The sequence below is a fragment of the Glycine max genome, chromosome 13 (assembly GCF_000004515.6).
Source record: "Glycine max cultivar Williams 82 chromosome 13, Glycine_max_v4.0, whole genome shotgun sequence".
In the NCBI taxonomy this organism is placed as follows: Eukaryota; Viridiplantae; Streptophyta; class Magnoliopsida; order Fabales; family Fabaceae; genus Glycine; species Glycine max.
This window is the reverse complement of record NC_038249.2, coordinates 13,165,699-13,180,196: the sequence shown is the minus strand read 5'-3', so window position 1 is coordinate 13,180,196 and position 14,498 is coordinate 13,165,699. Positions and strand designations below refer to the sequence as shown.

The 14,498-nt window shown below is 29.3% G+C and overlaps 1 protein-coding gene across 2 annotated transcripts; it reads left to right on the top strand.

Annotated features, from left to right (window-relative positions):
• The first annotated feature begins 3,197 nt into the window (after window positions 1–3,197).
• LOC100809345 (O-acyltransferase WSD1) lies at window positions 3,198–13,212 on the top strand. 2 transcript variants are annotated; one of them, XM_041008674.1, is made up of 6 exons: window positions 3,198–3,545; window positions 5,105–5,674; window positions 6,264–6,620; window positions 7,711–7,848; window positions 9,478–9,578; window positions 12,848–12,986. In XM_041008674.1, the coding sequence occupies exons 1-5, from the start codon at window positions 3,357–3,359 to the stop codon at window positions 9,535–9,537; spliced, it is 1,314 nt and encodes a 437-aa protein (XP_040864608.1). In that variant the 5' UTR covers window positions 3,198–3,356; the 3' UTR covers window positions 9,538–9,578; window positions 12,848–12,986. The 2 variants fall into 2 exon arrangements, with proteins under 2 accessions (XP_040864608.1, XP_003541280.1); XM_003541232.4 differs by lacking the exon at window positions 9,478–9,578 and having other exon boundaries at window positions 3,200–3,545; window positions 12,848–13,212.
• Window positions 13,213–14,498: the final 1,286 nt, after the last annotated feature.

Below are 14,498 nucleotides of genomic sequence, written 5' to 3'. Positions count from 1 at the left end.
CAAATACCTTCACAAAAACAAAAATAGCAACAAAAAAAGAGAGAGAAGGAAGGGATGAAGAATTGAGAAAACAAGAACAAAGGAAATATTGAGGTCAAATCTCTTAAAAATCACTCCTGACAGCTTCAACCCTTATCTTCTCTGACACCCTCGTTGGCCAGCCCATTCATCGTGACAACACTCTCCTCACATAAACAACACATGACTTTCACGTCGGTTGGATCTTGCAAAACGTTGTCGTTATTATCTACATTGGCTCTTCCTCCCTAAAGCAATCACAACTAGATCTACAAACAATAAAAACCTTAACAACAGAAAAATAAGACCCAAAATCAAAACCCCAAAATGACCTAATCTACATTGGTTTATGCTGCCTTACATCAGCTTCAAAGAACGATTGGAAGAGAGATTAGGGTTGCAACTTTGAAACGTTTCTTTTTAATAAACTTTGTTTTATTTATTTATTATATTTTAATTAACTTAAGCAATCTAACTAGTCACAATTAATTTTTAGTAAACACATGTTAATTGTGCCACATAATCCATTTCTAAGTCACTGTCTGTGAGTGTATGTATACATGATTTTGATGATGTCAAAAGAAGAATTAAACAAGGCTCATTTGCTTCAAGATTAATATAAGATTATTTCAACAAACAAAGCCTTGATTCAAGATTTCTTCAAGATCAAGCATTGCCTCAAAACGAAAAGGTTTCAAGTCATCTAAGGCATATGTAATCGATTACCAATACATGTAATTGATTACCAAGGCACATGAAAGTGTGTAATCGATTACACATCATATGTAATCGATTACCAGAGACTCTAAACATTGGGAATTCAAATTTTAAATGAAGAGTCACAACTGTTCAAGAAAATTAAGTGTGTAATCGATTACACTAATACTGTAATCGATTACTAGAGAGGATTTTCAAGGAATATCGCCAACAATCACATCTTATCATTTGGATTTTGAATGACCATCAAAGGCCTATATATATATGTGTGACTTGAGACAAAATTGGCAGAGAGTTTTGCTTGTTCAAAATGTCTTATTCTCTCAAAAGGAAATGAGAGAGATATTTCAAGAGAACTTCATTGCCAAATGCTCTCTCAAAAGAAATTCTCGGGCAAACACTTGTAAATCCATTAAGAGTTTCTCCATGGACTTCAATTGTAATATCCTTCTCTTCAAGAGAGAATTCTTCTTTCTTTCTTCTCATTCAAAGAGATTGTTTAAGGGACCGAGGGTCTCTTAAGTTGTAAGGAATGTTGAACACAAGGGAAGAGTTATCCCAGTGTGGTTCAGACTTTGTAAACGGATTTTTACATAGGGAATGAAAAATCTCAAGTGGGTTGCTTGAGTACTAGACGTAGACACAAAATTTGCCAAACCAATATAAAACTGTGTTTGCATTCTCTCTTCGTTGGCTATGATGGGAATCCACCTCGAACACCATCGCACATTCTTCATCATAATTGTTTGTCTTCACCTCTCCCCCATTCAATTAGTTGTAATCGTCAAATCAAATATAAACATGTGAAGTAGTTTGGGTTTTTCTCCTTTTGGATTTTAAATTTAGCTTGTGATTGTGTTGTTGCAGCCAATGGCATCTCCATGGTGATGGATGACAAAAATGAGAAGAAAAGGAACAAGTTGGTGGAATCAAGAGAGATGGGAGAGGAGAGAGAAATTGTATTTTATATTTTATTAAATTAAACATCAAGTTACTATAATAACCTTAACATAAAGAAATTGAAATAAAGGAGATTTTAATTATTTTGTCATAATTGTTAATGCACTCCAATTGAAAAAGAGATGTAAGTTTATTAATAAACCCACATATATATATATATATATATATGCGCTCTTTGATGTTGTTTTCTATTGACATTTATTGATGAATAATAGAAAAAGGTCTTTTATATGATGTGATTTTTGGTATAAGCATATGAATTAGTTTTTATTTGTAAATCTATGACTGGTTTAGAAAGTAATTTTGAAATATATAAAACTAATTTTTTTTTTATCTTTCTCCATAAATTGTTTTGGTTTATTTGTATATGTATGTTTTATTTTAATGAGTTTAGCGTAGCGCGTAACACACGTGATTGTGATTTTGATGATTTCGTACCATATCGGTGTGGAGTATATGACTTTTAGGGTAGATCTACCTCTTAGAGACTAGGTAGATGGAGCCAGCACTAGAATGAAGCCATGTTCTATCTTTCTTGGCTCAGTTCTATGTATAAAGATGATCAGCTTTGGGTTGATTTTTGGATACTTTCAAAGATTTTTATGTAATTAAAGTTTTATCTTCTTTTAAAAAAAAGAATGTGAAGTATCATGAGACACTAAGTTGATTCGGTTTAAGTTTTGTAAATGCATGGGTTGCATTTTAAGATTTGAGTTTTATCTGTTGATTTTAAAATCGAGGAAACATTCATACAATATTTTTATAAGTAAACAACTGAAAGAGTTCGAAGTTGAATAGAATAATATCATTAGTTGTAAGAGTTATATAACAAAGACAGGTCGTTATAATATCCACTTTAATTATCTCAAACGAATCGAGGTAGGATTTTTGGCTTAAGTGGAAAATTAAATTTAATTCTTTATTTTAATCATATGCCACCCTTTTCACATCTGAGTTTTCTTTTAAAAAATGATAATACAAACATATATACAGTATTTTTTCTCCACTCTTTTTTTTCCTCATCGATCGCTTCATTTATTTCATGTGTTATTTTCTCTCGCTTTTTTCTTCTTTTCTTTTCTTTATATCTTGCTTTCTTTCTACTCTATATAACCCTATTTTCGGAAAAATGATTTGGTGGTCCGACATTAATATGAGTCCTATTATTTGGTACTTAATATACAGTTAATTATCATTATTTCTTTCTCATATATTAAAAACTTAAATAAATTAATATCACAAAAAGATTAATTAAGACCATAAAATACGTAGTTGATACTATCTAAAAATTTCTTCATTTTGGAACATACCTTTACACACACACACAACTTAGTTTCCTTCTCAGACAGAGTGAGTATTGAATGCAATAAAGCTACCACAAATTCTATAATTTGAGAAAACATTATGGAACCGCCCAAGGGTAGGGGGTGCTAGTTGTGTGACCATTAAAGAGGAGCAAAAAACAAACAAACTGAGATATTTAATTAATTACGTACTCTCAACAATGCCCTTAATTTCCCTATTCCCTTTTCTCTCTCACAGTCTCTCTTCCCATTGTATATATCTGGCCCCAACTCAAGAAACTGAATCTCAACAACAAAACTTATTGTCACACTCCAACCTAGCTAGCTTTTTTCTTCTTGCTTGTTATAAGTGAAAGGATGGAAAGATTTGATGGAGAAGAAATTGAAGAGCCAGTGAGTCCAACAGGGCAATACTTGACAAGCTCTTCACTGAGTGTGTACATTCTTGGTGTCTTGGAAACTGAGGTTCCCATCGATGACTCTCAAACCGTGCCACTGCTTCAGAATCTCTTCCTTCCCATCAACTCACGTTTCTCGTCCATCATGGTAACCGTGTTCATGACTTCACTCACTCGATCCCTCCTCAATTGTTTTCGGTTTGGTTTTGATAAATTTGTATTCTTTTGTATACAAAGATAGTAAGATTTGAACCTAACACTTTATGTAAATTATTCCAACCTCCTGTTATTAGATATCCTTTTCCACAAATATTTATAGGGAAAAAATAAAAGGTTAAAATAAATTAAATTTTCTGTTATAATTTAAAATTAACTTATGTATAAAAAATAAATTTTAATATAAGCTAAATCAAAGAGGAGTTTATGCATAAGTAAATTTTATTTTTTTAATTTTTTTATAAATACTTATTTGAGAACTCGATCTATTCATAGTATGAGTTTTTTTTTTTTTGTACAGTTTCAAATAGGAGTTTATATATAGTTCTTTGTTTTATTTCCTTTTTAAATAAAAAATGTTTGGATTAGTTGCAAATCTGGCTTAAATTCCGTACTCATGTTTGGAATGTTGGCCAAATCTGGGTCTTAATGAAAGGATTAATTAAGTAGGTTTAAGTAAGTCCATTAAGTGGGAATGTAATTATTAATGGGACAAAATGTGTCGACATGTCATCTGTACTTTTTTTTATCAACGAGTGGGAATCAAAGAGACAAGACAGAAATGGGTCGAAGCTGCATTTTTATTAGGATTTATGTAGATAAATACTATCGTATTGCAATTCAGGATAGCTTTTGATGGTCGTATTTTTTTTATTATAATAGCAACGAGGTTTGAATATTAAGGACTTCGGTTCAAACTATTTAAATCGTTTACTACGAACTAAACTAATTTTAGTGGGTTAATATGTAGAATTAATTGCATCTAGTTTTGTTTAAAATTTGCTTTAAAAAAATTACCAGAGAAAACTATTGCCGCGATGTCAATCGTGAGTGAATATTTAATAAAAAAAAATAGGCGATACAAATATTAACAGACGAATATGTTAACTACACTTTCTTTTTTGCTGTGTTAATCTATTGTAAGGAGTGGTTTTCAAAAACCAATTTGAAAAGAATAGAAAAATACTGGATTTGGGTAGAGAAGGAAGAGAGAAATAAGAAGAAAAAAAACTAAAGAGAAAATAAGATATATGTGATGAAAAAAAATAAAAAATGAGACGAAAAATAACAAGTTGCACACATATCCACACGTGTGAGGATCCTCTCCAACATTTTCAGCAAGTTTTTCCTTCCAGCAAAAATCATGACCATACATATTCTTCTCTCTCTATTTTAATTGTTATAAAATAATAGATCAATAGCTTAGATTTGGCGAGAGATTGCTGGAGGAAAAAGTGACTAGAAAGATCTAAATCCATACACACATACCAAAGAAAAAAAAACAGTGCATTATATCGATTATATCATTTCATCAAAATTATATACTTTTGGTCAACTTACCAGAAAATTCACATTTAATGTTTGTGCTATACACATGCATGTACTATGTATAAAATATAGTACATCATTAATTGCGCATACCTATACGCCTTTTCTATTATTAATGACCTCTAAAAAAAATCTAACCGTGGAGTATTTTTGAATTAATAGATTAGGGACAAAAATGGGGAGAAAAAGTGGGAAAAAGTTGAAGTTAAGCTGGAGGACCATATCAAAGTTCCTACATTTCCCAATGGCAAGTCATCCAACTTCTTATATGATGAATACCTTGATGAGTACCTGTCCACAATAGCTGTGGAACATTTGCCACATAATAGGCCACTATGGGAACTTCACATTATTAAATACCCAACAAACAATGCTAAGGGTACCTTGGTGTTCAAACTCCACCATGCCCTTGGGGATGGCTTCTCTCTCATGGGTGCCCTTCTTTCATGCATGCAAAGAGCTGACAACACCTCTCTTCCCTTCACACTCCCATCAAGCCTAAGACCCAAAGCATCAATTTCCAACACCAAAGGGGTTTTCAAGAAATTGCCCTCCATTTTCTTCCAAACCATATCCGAATTTGGATGGAGTTTCTTGAAAAGTAACATGATTGAAGATGATCAAACACCAATAAGGTCTTGTGCGGAAGACTTCAAGACTCGCCAAATTACCATCTCAGATGTCACCTTCTCCTTGGATCTTATCAAAGAAGTGAAATCCAAACTTGGAGTGGTAGGTGAAATATCTCTCTCAAATTAATAACACTAAACTTTAATAAAATGATGTTGGTTATATATATAATTTTAAGGATAAGTTGCACTGTTGTCTTGTAATAGTTTTAAATTTTTTTAACTTAATTACCTTTTAAATATTATTTTTAGACTTAATTATATTTTTAGTTTATCTGCTATTGTTATTTATCAAATTTAATCTTTTTTATTGTAATTAAAATTGAATCTTTATTGTTTTAATTTTATAATTTTGATTTATTTGTTAATTTGATATCTAATATTTATCAAAAATACTTACGTGACATTACACATTTACGTCAAACATTTCTGTTAAATATTAAATTTCAAGAATAATCACACAATAAAATAATGAAAAAATTAAGTTCATTGATCACAATTTTGGCCATTATTATAATATTTTTTTGCTTTAACCTAACATTATGGGGTTAGTTTGGTGACATAAAAAAAATGTTTTAGAAGGGTAAATCAAGAGTGAAATAATAAGAAGTAACTTAATTAGTTTTAGTCTTCATTCTCATTATCTTGATTATTGATTTGTTTTTTTTTTTTGGGTTGTCACTAACTTACAGAGCATAAATGATGTGCTTGCCGGGGTAATTTTTTTTGGCATTCGGCTATACATGCAAGAAATTAATCTGAAATCGAGCCAAACCCAATCCACAGCACTGGTGTTGCTGAACACAAGAAATATTGAAGGTTACAAGTCTGTTAAGGAGATGATTAACAAGACCAATAGTCGTTCTTCATGGGGGAATCAATATGCCTTTTTGCATGTTCCAATTCCAGAGCTTAGTGATTCCAAATATGCAAACCCACTTGAGTTTATAAGGGAAGCCCATATGGATATGACCAAAAAGAAAAATTCTTTGGCCACTCCTCTCACTGGCATGCTTCTAGATATGCTCAGAAAACTCAGAGGTCCTGAGGTGGGTAGCTAGCTAAGCTTAATTAAATGCTATCATCTTTCATTATTAATTCTAGGAGATTTGATACTAATTAAGGCACTATTTTTAATACACTTTTAGATTTTTTTAGTGTTGTTTTTCATTCAGAACTAAATTAAAGTTTCACATCAGTAATTTATATTGATCTTTAGTGTAAATCTTTGTTACATAGTTATGGAAGTCAAAATTTAATTTAATTAAAAAATAATATTAATTTTTTAAAAGAATTATATCTAACTATTATTATTCTTTTTAATATTGGTTAAAATTTATTAGTAATTATAAAATTATGTAAATCTTACTCATAGTTGAAGGAGTGTGGCTTTAATGTTCTTATGTGACTTCCAATTATACAAATTAGTGTACTTTGGTAAGTAATTTTAGCTTTTTTTTTATTATAATTATGTTTGGTAATTAGTTGAAAATTTTGTTTCACCTTATTCTCTTGTACTAGTTAGTTGAAAAATTTGTTCGACCTTATTAATCATGTTTAGTAAATAAAATTATTTTAATTAGTAGCTGATAGTAATTTTTAAAATATTACTTCAATTTTTATTTTTAAGATGAGATTTTATTTTTTTTCTCTTCTTCCTCTTGTTAAAATTCTAAATATTACATTGTTTATAATTTTTGTTTTATTGTTTTAGCATTATACTTTAAAATGTAATATAATATTAATAGTAGCATACACAATATAAAATTAATAAAAATAATTGAAACTAAAAATTATACTAGAAAAAATTATTCTATAAATAAAAATTACAAGAATTTAAAATTAATTAAAAAAAACTAAAACTATAATACTTCAAAATATATTTTATGAATAAAATAATAAAAGTAAAACTTATATAAAACTTCATATAAACATGTTATTTTTATAATTGCTTACATTTATCAACTACTTCAAAAAATAATAGCATCAAATACTTATAATTTAATAAACTAACTTTTTTATTTTGAGTAACTTTTCAACTATTTTCAGTAACTTTTTTTTTCAAGTATTTTTACTAAACATAACCTTAATTGTGCATAATCATTTACATTTTTATCTTAATACCGGGTTTAATTTTAGGCTGCAGCTAGATACCTGCGCAATACTTTAAGAAACTCAAGCACAACAATCTCAAACATCATTGGACCAGTGGAGCAAATGGCTGTGGCTAATCATCCAATTAAAGGGTTTTACTTCATGGTAGCTGGTTCACCTGAGGTATGAATGTACTGTGCTCTTTTTTGTATGTTTTTTACACGCAATCTTGTTTCCAAAAACATGCATGTGGTATACCATGCGCACTTCCCTTTCCATTAATCAACCTTATGTCCGAAAGTTTTTAATGATCCCATTGATTTTTGTTCGTTGGTGAATTTTGTTAGTTGCATCATCAATGCATGTCAACCAAAAACAAAGCCCTATCTGTTTTGTAGTAGATAATTTTAAAGGGTAAATAGTAATTTTTGTCCTTCAATGTGATAAAATCGTCCCCGAAAAATGAAAATTCAAATTTTAGTATCTGAAAGTGAAAAAAGTACGATAAATTCATTCATGTGTTAACTTTTATCTGTTATCATTAATGAAAGAGTCTACGTGACACATTCATGGATAAATTTATCCGCGCTCTATACATTCAGGAACGAAAATGACTATTTATCCAAAATATAATTTAATATTCCTCTTTCTTCCTTTTTTAATTGTTGTAAGCATAACATTACAATAAATACTTAAAAAATAGAAAATAAAACATAAGTTAAAACAAACATAATAATAAGCATAATATTGATTAATAAGCATAATTTGTCCATTATTCTGAAATTTCTAATGTGACAGTATTTTACCCAAAATATATATGAGACTCAAACAAAAATACATAACCATTAAATTAATCCTTACAAAAAAAAATAAGATCCAACTTAATTTTGTCAATACCTAATATTGTTACAATAGAAATTTCATAGAAACAAACAAATTATGCTTATTAATTAATATTATGTTTGTTTTAACTTATGTTTGTTTTCCTATTTTTTAGATGCTTATTGTAATGTTATGCTTGCAACGATTAAAAACGGAAAAAGATGAAGATTCAATAATATTTTGGGCAAATAGTTATTTTCGTCTCTGAATGTATAAAATGCTGACAAATTCACCCCAGAATGTGTCATGTAAGCTCTTTCATTAAGAGTAATAGATGAAAGTTAAAAGATAGATGAATTTGTTGCACTTTTTCACTTTCAGAAATTTAAATTTTCATCTTTTGGGAACGAATTTGTCAGTGCTTTACACATGTAGAGACAAAAATAAATATTTACCCTAATTTTAATTAGAGAAACAGGACAAATTTATTGATCAATTAATGTTTTTATAGTACTACAAACTTTTTTTTAAATATATCCTTAGATGTTTAAGATTCATATATAGATCGATAAAGAAATATTTAAAGAAGTGTAATATAGATTAATATATATTAGTTTCGTCTAACCAATGTCCTTAGGAATAAGGAATGATTAGGAATAAGGAATAAATAAGAAGAAAAAAAATTTAAGTTAAGATTACGTTGAAAAATGAAAATCACACTTTTTAATAAAAAAAATAGATCCACTTTTGATTTTTTTTAATAAAGTTTCCCATGACATTATTGATTAGCATTTTCCTTAATACTATAATTAAAGACTAAAATTCCTTGCATTGATTATTGATGCCTTCACCACTAATAGTGAAACATTAAAGGGTATATTTGAGAAAAAAAATAATTAAACTTCGAAATTCCAAATTATCAAATATTTTGGGACATGAAAGGTTAAAGCATCTTGTTCTTACCAAAATCTGGAACTGTGACATGCCAAGGTTGATGCAGCGAATATGGGGTCCCAGACCTTACACGTCGGATTTGAGGTGTGTCTTTGATAGGAGGGGGGACCTGCAAAACAAAAGACTCTGATACTCAAGTAAGAATATAAGTTAGGAGAATAAAGCAAGTATATTCTTAAGTAAAGCTCGAGTGAGCGAGAGAGAGGCACAAACTTATTGCTCGTGTGCTGAGTGTGTGATGGAATCGTGTAGAGGAGTTTGATAGAACATGTATTTATAGTAGTTGAGCGTGACTACCGGTCCTTGTTTGTAGGGTTTGTTATAGCCTTTACAGATAATTTATGACCTGTAGATAATAGTCGGAAGCTTATAGATAATGTTAGAGATAAACATTTGTTTATAGATAAAAGGTAGAAGATAATCATACCTTGTAAATAATGTGTGACCTTATAGATAATCAATTACCTGCCAATAGATAAAATATTCAAATATATTTGAATATTAGTAGATTAGAGATTGTGACACCCTCTACCCTTACAATTATAACTAACTAACTAAATAAATCATACAAAATTTATTTAAAAGATTATAAACACATAATAATAAAAGAAAGAAAAAAAAACATGCAAAATTAATTAATAATTTTTCTTTTTAAACACATTTAATTTAAATCAATTCAAAAGGATAAAGGTTCACATCCACTTAGTGAAAACATAATAAATTTTTTTTTAATAAAAGATAAGATTATCCCAGCTCAAAACAAGACCGTCAACTCTAAATAAATAATAAAAAGAAACTAAAGTAGAAAAGTATAACGCAATTATATCATTCAGTAAATCATAACATGCGAAAATCATAATATGCGAAGTAAAATCCTATGCCCCAATGTCACACATATCAGAGCATATCCCTATCACAAACTAAGTCTCTCCATCTCTAGCATGTGACTCATCATATGAAGGCTCACCTGAAACAAAGTGACAATCAGCCCAAACACAAACACACACCGGGAGTAAGTTATCACATTCGTATATAATAAAATATTAGAGCTTGTGAAACATATAATACTTAAAGCTGACTTTATATAAATAACATTACCGCACAACATCTCACACATTATTCACACCCATTCAAGTTCGCATACTCCATAAAATAACATCAACCACATTTGTTAATTCAATGAAATTCAAACACAAGCGTTATGCAACAATTATACTAAGACTCAAGCCTATATGCAATGTGGTACCATGTCAGTGAAAAATGACATTGGGGCGCTTAGGAGTACATGACAAAGCACACCACACAATGGGTATACTCGGTCACTCTCACTAAGTAACATCATAAGGTGACCAGTCAGGATTACTCTGTTTTGCGAGAATGCCCCAACCACATGGGATCAACATGGGCTTAAAGGAGCACTCAAACCGAGTATCTTTAGCCCCAAGGCCTAGACTCCGAAGAATCCGTTTGGGCCTCACCTTCCTGATCCAGGTCCAACCCCTAAAATATTTTTTTACACGCAGACACTGTTTATGAGTTATATAATACCCACGACCTCACTTTTATATTTCAAACATATTTAACAAATTGCGCCATAGTTTAACCCTTCAGGATTCTAACTAGGAATCCTACAATTTCCTTTAGTACTGCGCATAAAAGTTCTCTCAAGATAAACATTGGTCGGGTTACTGTATAACTCATAACTCACATGACAAGTAATATTACTACAAATATCAATCACACACTCATTCACAACCATATTTCATGTCTACAGTTTAACATTTCACATTTTAACTAACTACAAAATATACTCAACAATTAAATAACAATGTATCATAATAATAATAACATACAATATTTAACTTCAAGGCTTATAAATAAATAACTATAAAATACACGTAAAATATATATATAAGTATATTATATTCAATATATATATATATATATATATATATATATATATATATATATATATATATATATATATATATATAACAAATAAAAAGTATTAAATATATATTAATATAAAATAATCACAATAATATCAAATATATCATTAAGTAAATACAAATTATATATAACAATAAAATATATACTCATATTGATTTATATGAACAACATGTATACTTATATTCTAAATATATCTCAACTAAGTTACCAACATCAAGAAAATGCCTAATTGCAATGTGAATACAACTTTAGTTAATTTCTTTAAATGATTTTAGTCAATTTAATTATCCAACAATCCCTACACATATGAATTTCATGACGAGAAATCACACACGTGAAATGAAATATAAAGTTTGTAAAAAAAACAGTATCAATATATATGTACACTATACACTGCGGTGTGAAAAAAAATAAAAAGAACAAGATTGAAAGACCAACATATCTGGTATAAACAAAATCACCACCACACAATTTTTATGCTAATTATAAAGAATTCCAATTCCTAAGGTACACACCTAACACAGGAACACATCAATTCTACAACAAACTCGCAACAGAACACCAATTGGTTCATCAAACACACTCAATCCGCGATTAAACATGAAAACATAATTAAACTTCATAAACACCCCAAAATAACCCAAAAATTGATCATCTAGGGATCTCTACACATTCATTATAATCCCCAAGCGTGAGTAACTCATCCCTTACCTCGATGTAGTCGCTTAAATGTTCTCTATTAACAATTGTGGCGTCTCTGATGCTCTCTAGAGTTCCTCTTCTGATTGCTCTGGGTTCTTGTGCGTCAGAAAAGAAGAAAGGAACATAATGCGTTTTTTAAAAAACTGCTTTAGGTTAACATTTGGTTTATATAGTGAGAATTTATGACCTAATAATTTTTTTTACTTATTTATTAATTTATTAATTACTTATTAAAAGTTACTGTTGTTACAGAGATAACCTATTTGTTGGGGAGTCCAGCTGTTAAGAATCAGGTGTCCATGCTCCTATAACAGGGTAGTCACATGTCTCTGAGTGTCATGTAAGATGCCACATGTATTTTGTGGGTCCTGTACAATACACATCTATTAGTTATATTTGGTTTTTCGTTTGGGGAGTTTCAAATCCAGAGTAGAGAGAAAATTTGTTTTGGTGGTATGTTTGATTATCTTTAAAAGTACCTTTATACATAAAAAAAATTTGGCTAAAAAACTCAGTTTTATAGAAGCAGAACTTGGATTACTTTTGCAATTTGCAAACTTTAATTCAAATATACGCTGCATCATAGAAAGAAACTAGTAGTATTGAAGTTAAATAGACAAATAAAAAATTATTTATATATAACACTTCTTTTTTGTACTCGCTAATAACATTGTAATATATATACAATACTCTATATAATTCTTTTTATATTTGTCTATTTTAAAATATAATAAATACGTTGATGGAGTTGCAGAGTCTCACCATGACGATCATGAGCTACATGGGAAAGATAAGAATTGCATTTGGAGTAGAGAAGGACTTCATCGACAAGCAATTATTCAAGTCGTGTTTGGAGAATTCTCTTGAGATGATAAAGGAAGCAGCAAAAAAGATTTCGACATAAAACTAATCAAATATGGAAGATAAGTACTACCATTATATTCTATTGTTAACATATAATTATTTTATTTAAATATATGTGATGTAATGATTCTGTAATAGAATTTTGTTTGTGTGTGAAACGTATTTTTATTGAACTTGAACAGTATCATCACAGACATGTTTGTTTTTAGTTGGCAAGTCCCTACCATACATAAAAAAGTAAAATGTTTTTTTTTTAATTTTTATTTGTATTCGCTTGTAAATGAGTTTTGCCTCAACTTTGTCTTCAAACTCAATTTGAAATGTAAAAGAAAGAAATGCTGTGTAAAATAAAATTGAGATTTAAGACAAAATTGAGGCAAAATTATGGAATCCAAAAACACTTTTATAAACTGAATATAATCTAAAACATAAAATATTTAAGTTTATAAATTTTAATTCAAATATAAAATCCGTTGAGAAAAAAAGGAAGCTATTCAAATCAAACCATTTTCTCAATTGTGTGGACAGCTTCATAGAATTTTAAACAAATGATCATTAGAGAGTTCTTATCATCTTATAACTTTCTAGTTCGGTATAAAGGTAAAATTAATAGATATATAGGAAGCAATAAATAATAGGCGTATAACCCAATCCTCTCGTCTTTGGTGCTGATATATAATAACCGGGTGTATAAAATGACTAGCATACCTGGATTTGTTAACCTATACACTCATTTTTTTTTTTAATATGAGTAACAAGTTATATTACTATTGTTGTTTTTAAAATATTTTTTAGTTATAATATATTGATGCACACATATTAAAAGGTAAAGGTGTGTACGATAGGTTGTTAGCAAATCTCACTAACATTTATTAACGTACATAGTCTTATTTTTTTTAGTATACGTGTATTAGTAAGTTATACATTGATGTATTTTAAGACAATATTTAATTATAGTTTATTAATGTGTTCATACTAAAAAACAATGATGTATACTTTAATAAATCCCTAGAATATATATTTAAATCTTAAAATATTTATATAAAAAGACCATTATCTACTATTTCGCTTAGAACCATATAATATCATAAATGGACCTGATTATAGAAAGGTTTTTGTAGCGACTCATGTCCCAGCGTGAATAACTTAGGTGGCTTTTCCCTAAAAAAAACTTAGGTGGCCTTTGGATGGATGATTTTTTTTTAAAAAAAAAAAAGAAGTTGTGGACATCACAATAGAGAGAAACATCCCAACTATATTATCACTTTATCCCTATCCATCCTTTGCCAAACAACCCTCATATATTCATAAAATCAAAAGAAAACAAAATGATTCTTTTACAGCACTAATGATTCTGTTTTGGAGGAAATGAAGAAAGAATACATGTTAAAACAAAGAGAGGGCTCTACTAGAATCCAGACTGCTTGATTTCAATGACAATGTATATGCAAGGAACAGTTTATCAATACAATCTGATGCATCATGCATTCAAGTTCTCTAGATATTTAGAATGATCTCTTCATTATTGTGATGTCATAGAG

What these genes read in the sequence shown, in the direction of transcription:
- LOC100809345 (XM_003541232.4), top strand. Translation starts at nt 3,357, where the DNA reads ATGGAAAGATTTGATGGAGAAGAAATTGAAGAGCCAGTGAGTCCAACA. An exon ending in TGAAATCCAAACTTGGAGTG is followed by an intron (nt 5,675 to 6,263) that starts GTAGGTGAAATA and finishes ACTAACTTACAG; the next exon opens with AGCATAAATGATGTGCTTGC. An exon ending in TGGTAGCTGGTTCACCTGAG is followed by an intron (nt 7,849 to 12,847) that starts GTATGAATGTAC and finishes ATGGAGTTGCAG; the next exon opens with AGTCTCACCATGACGATCAT.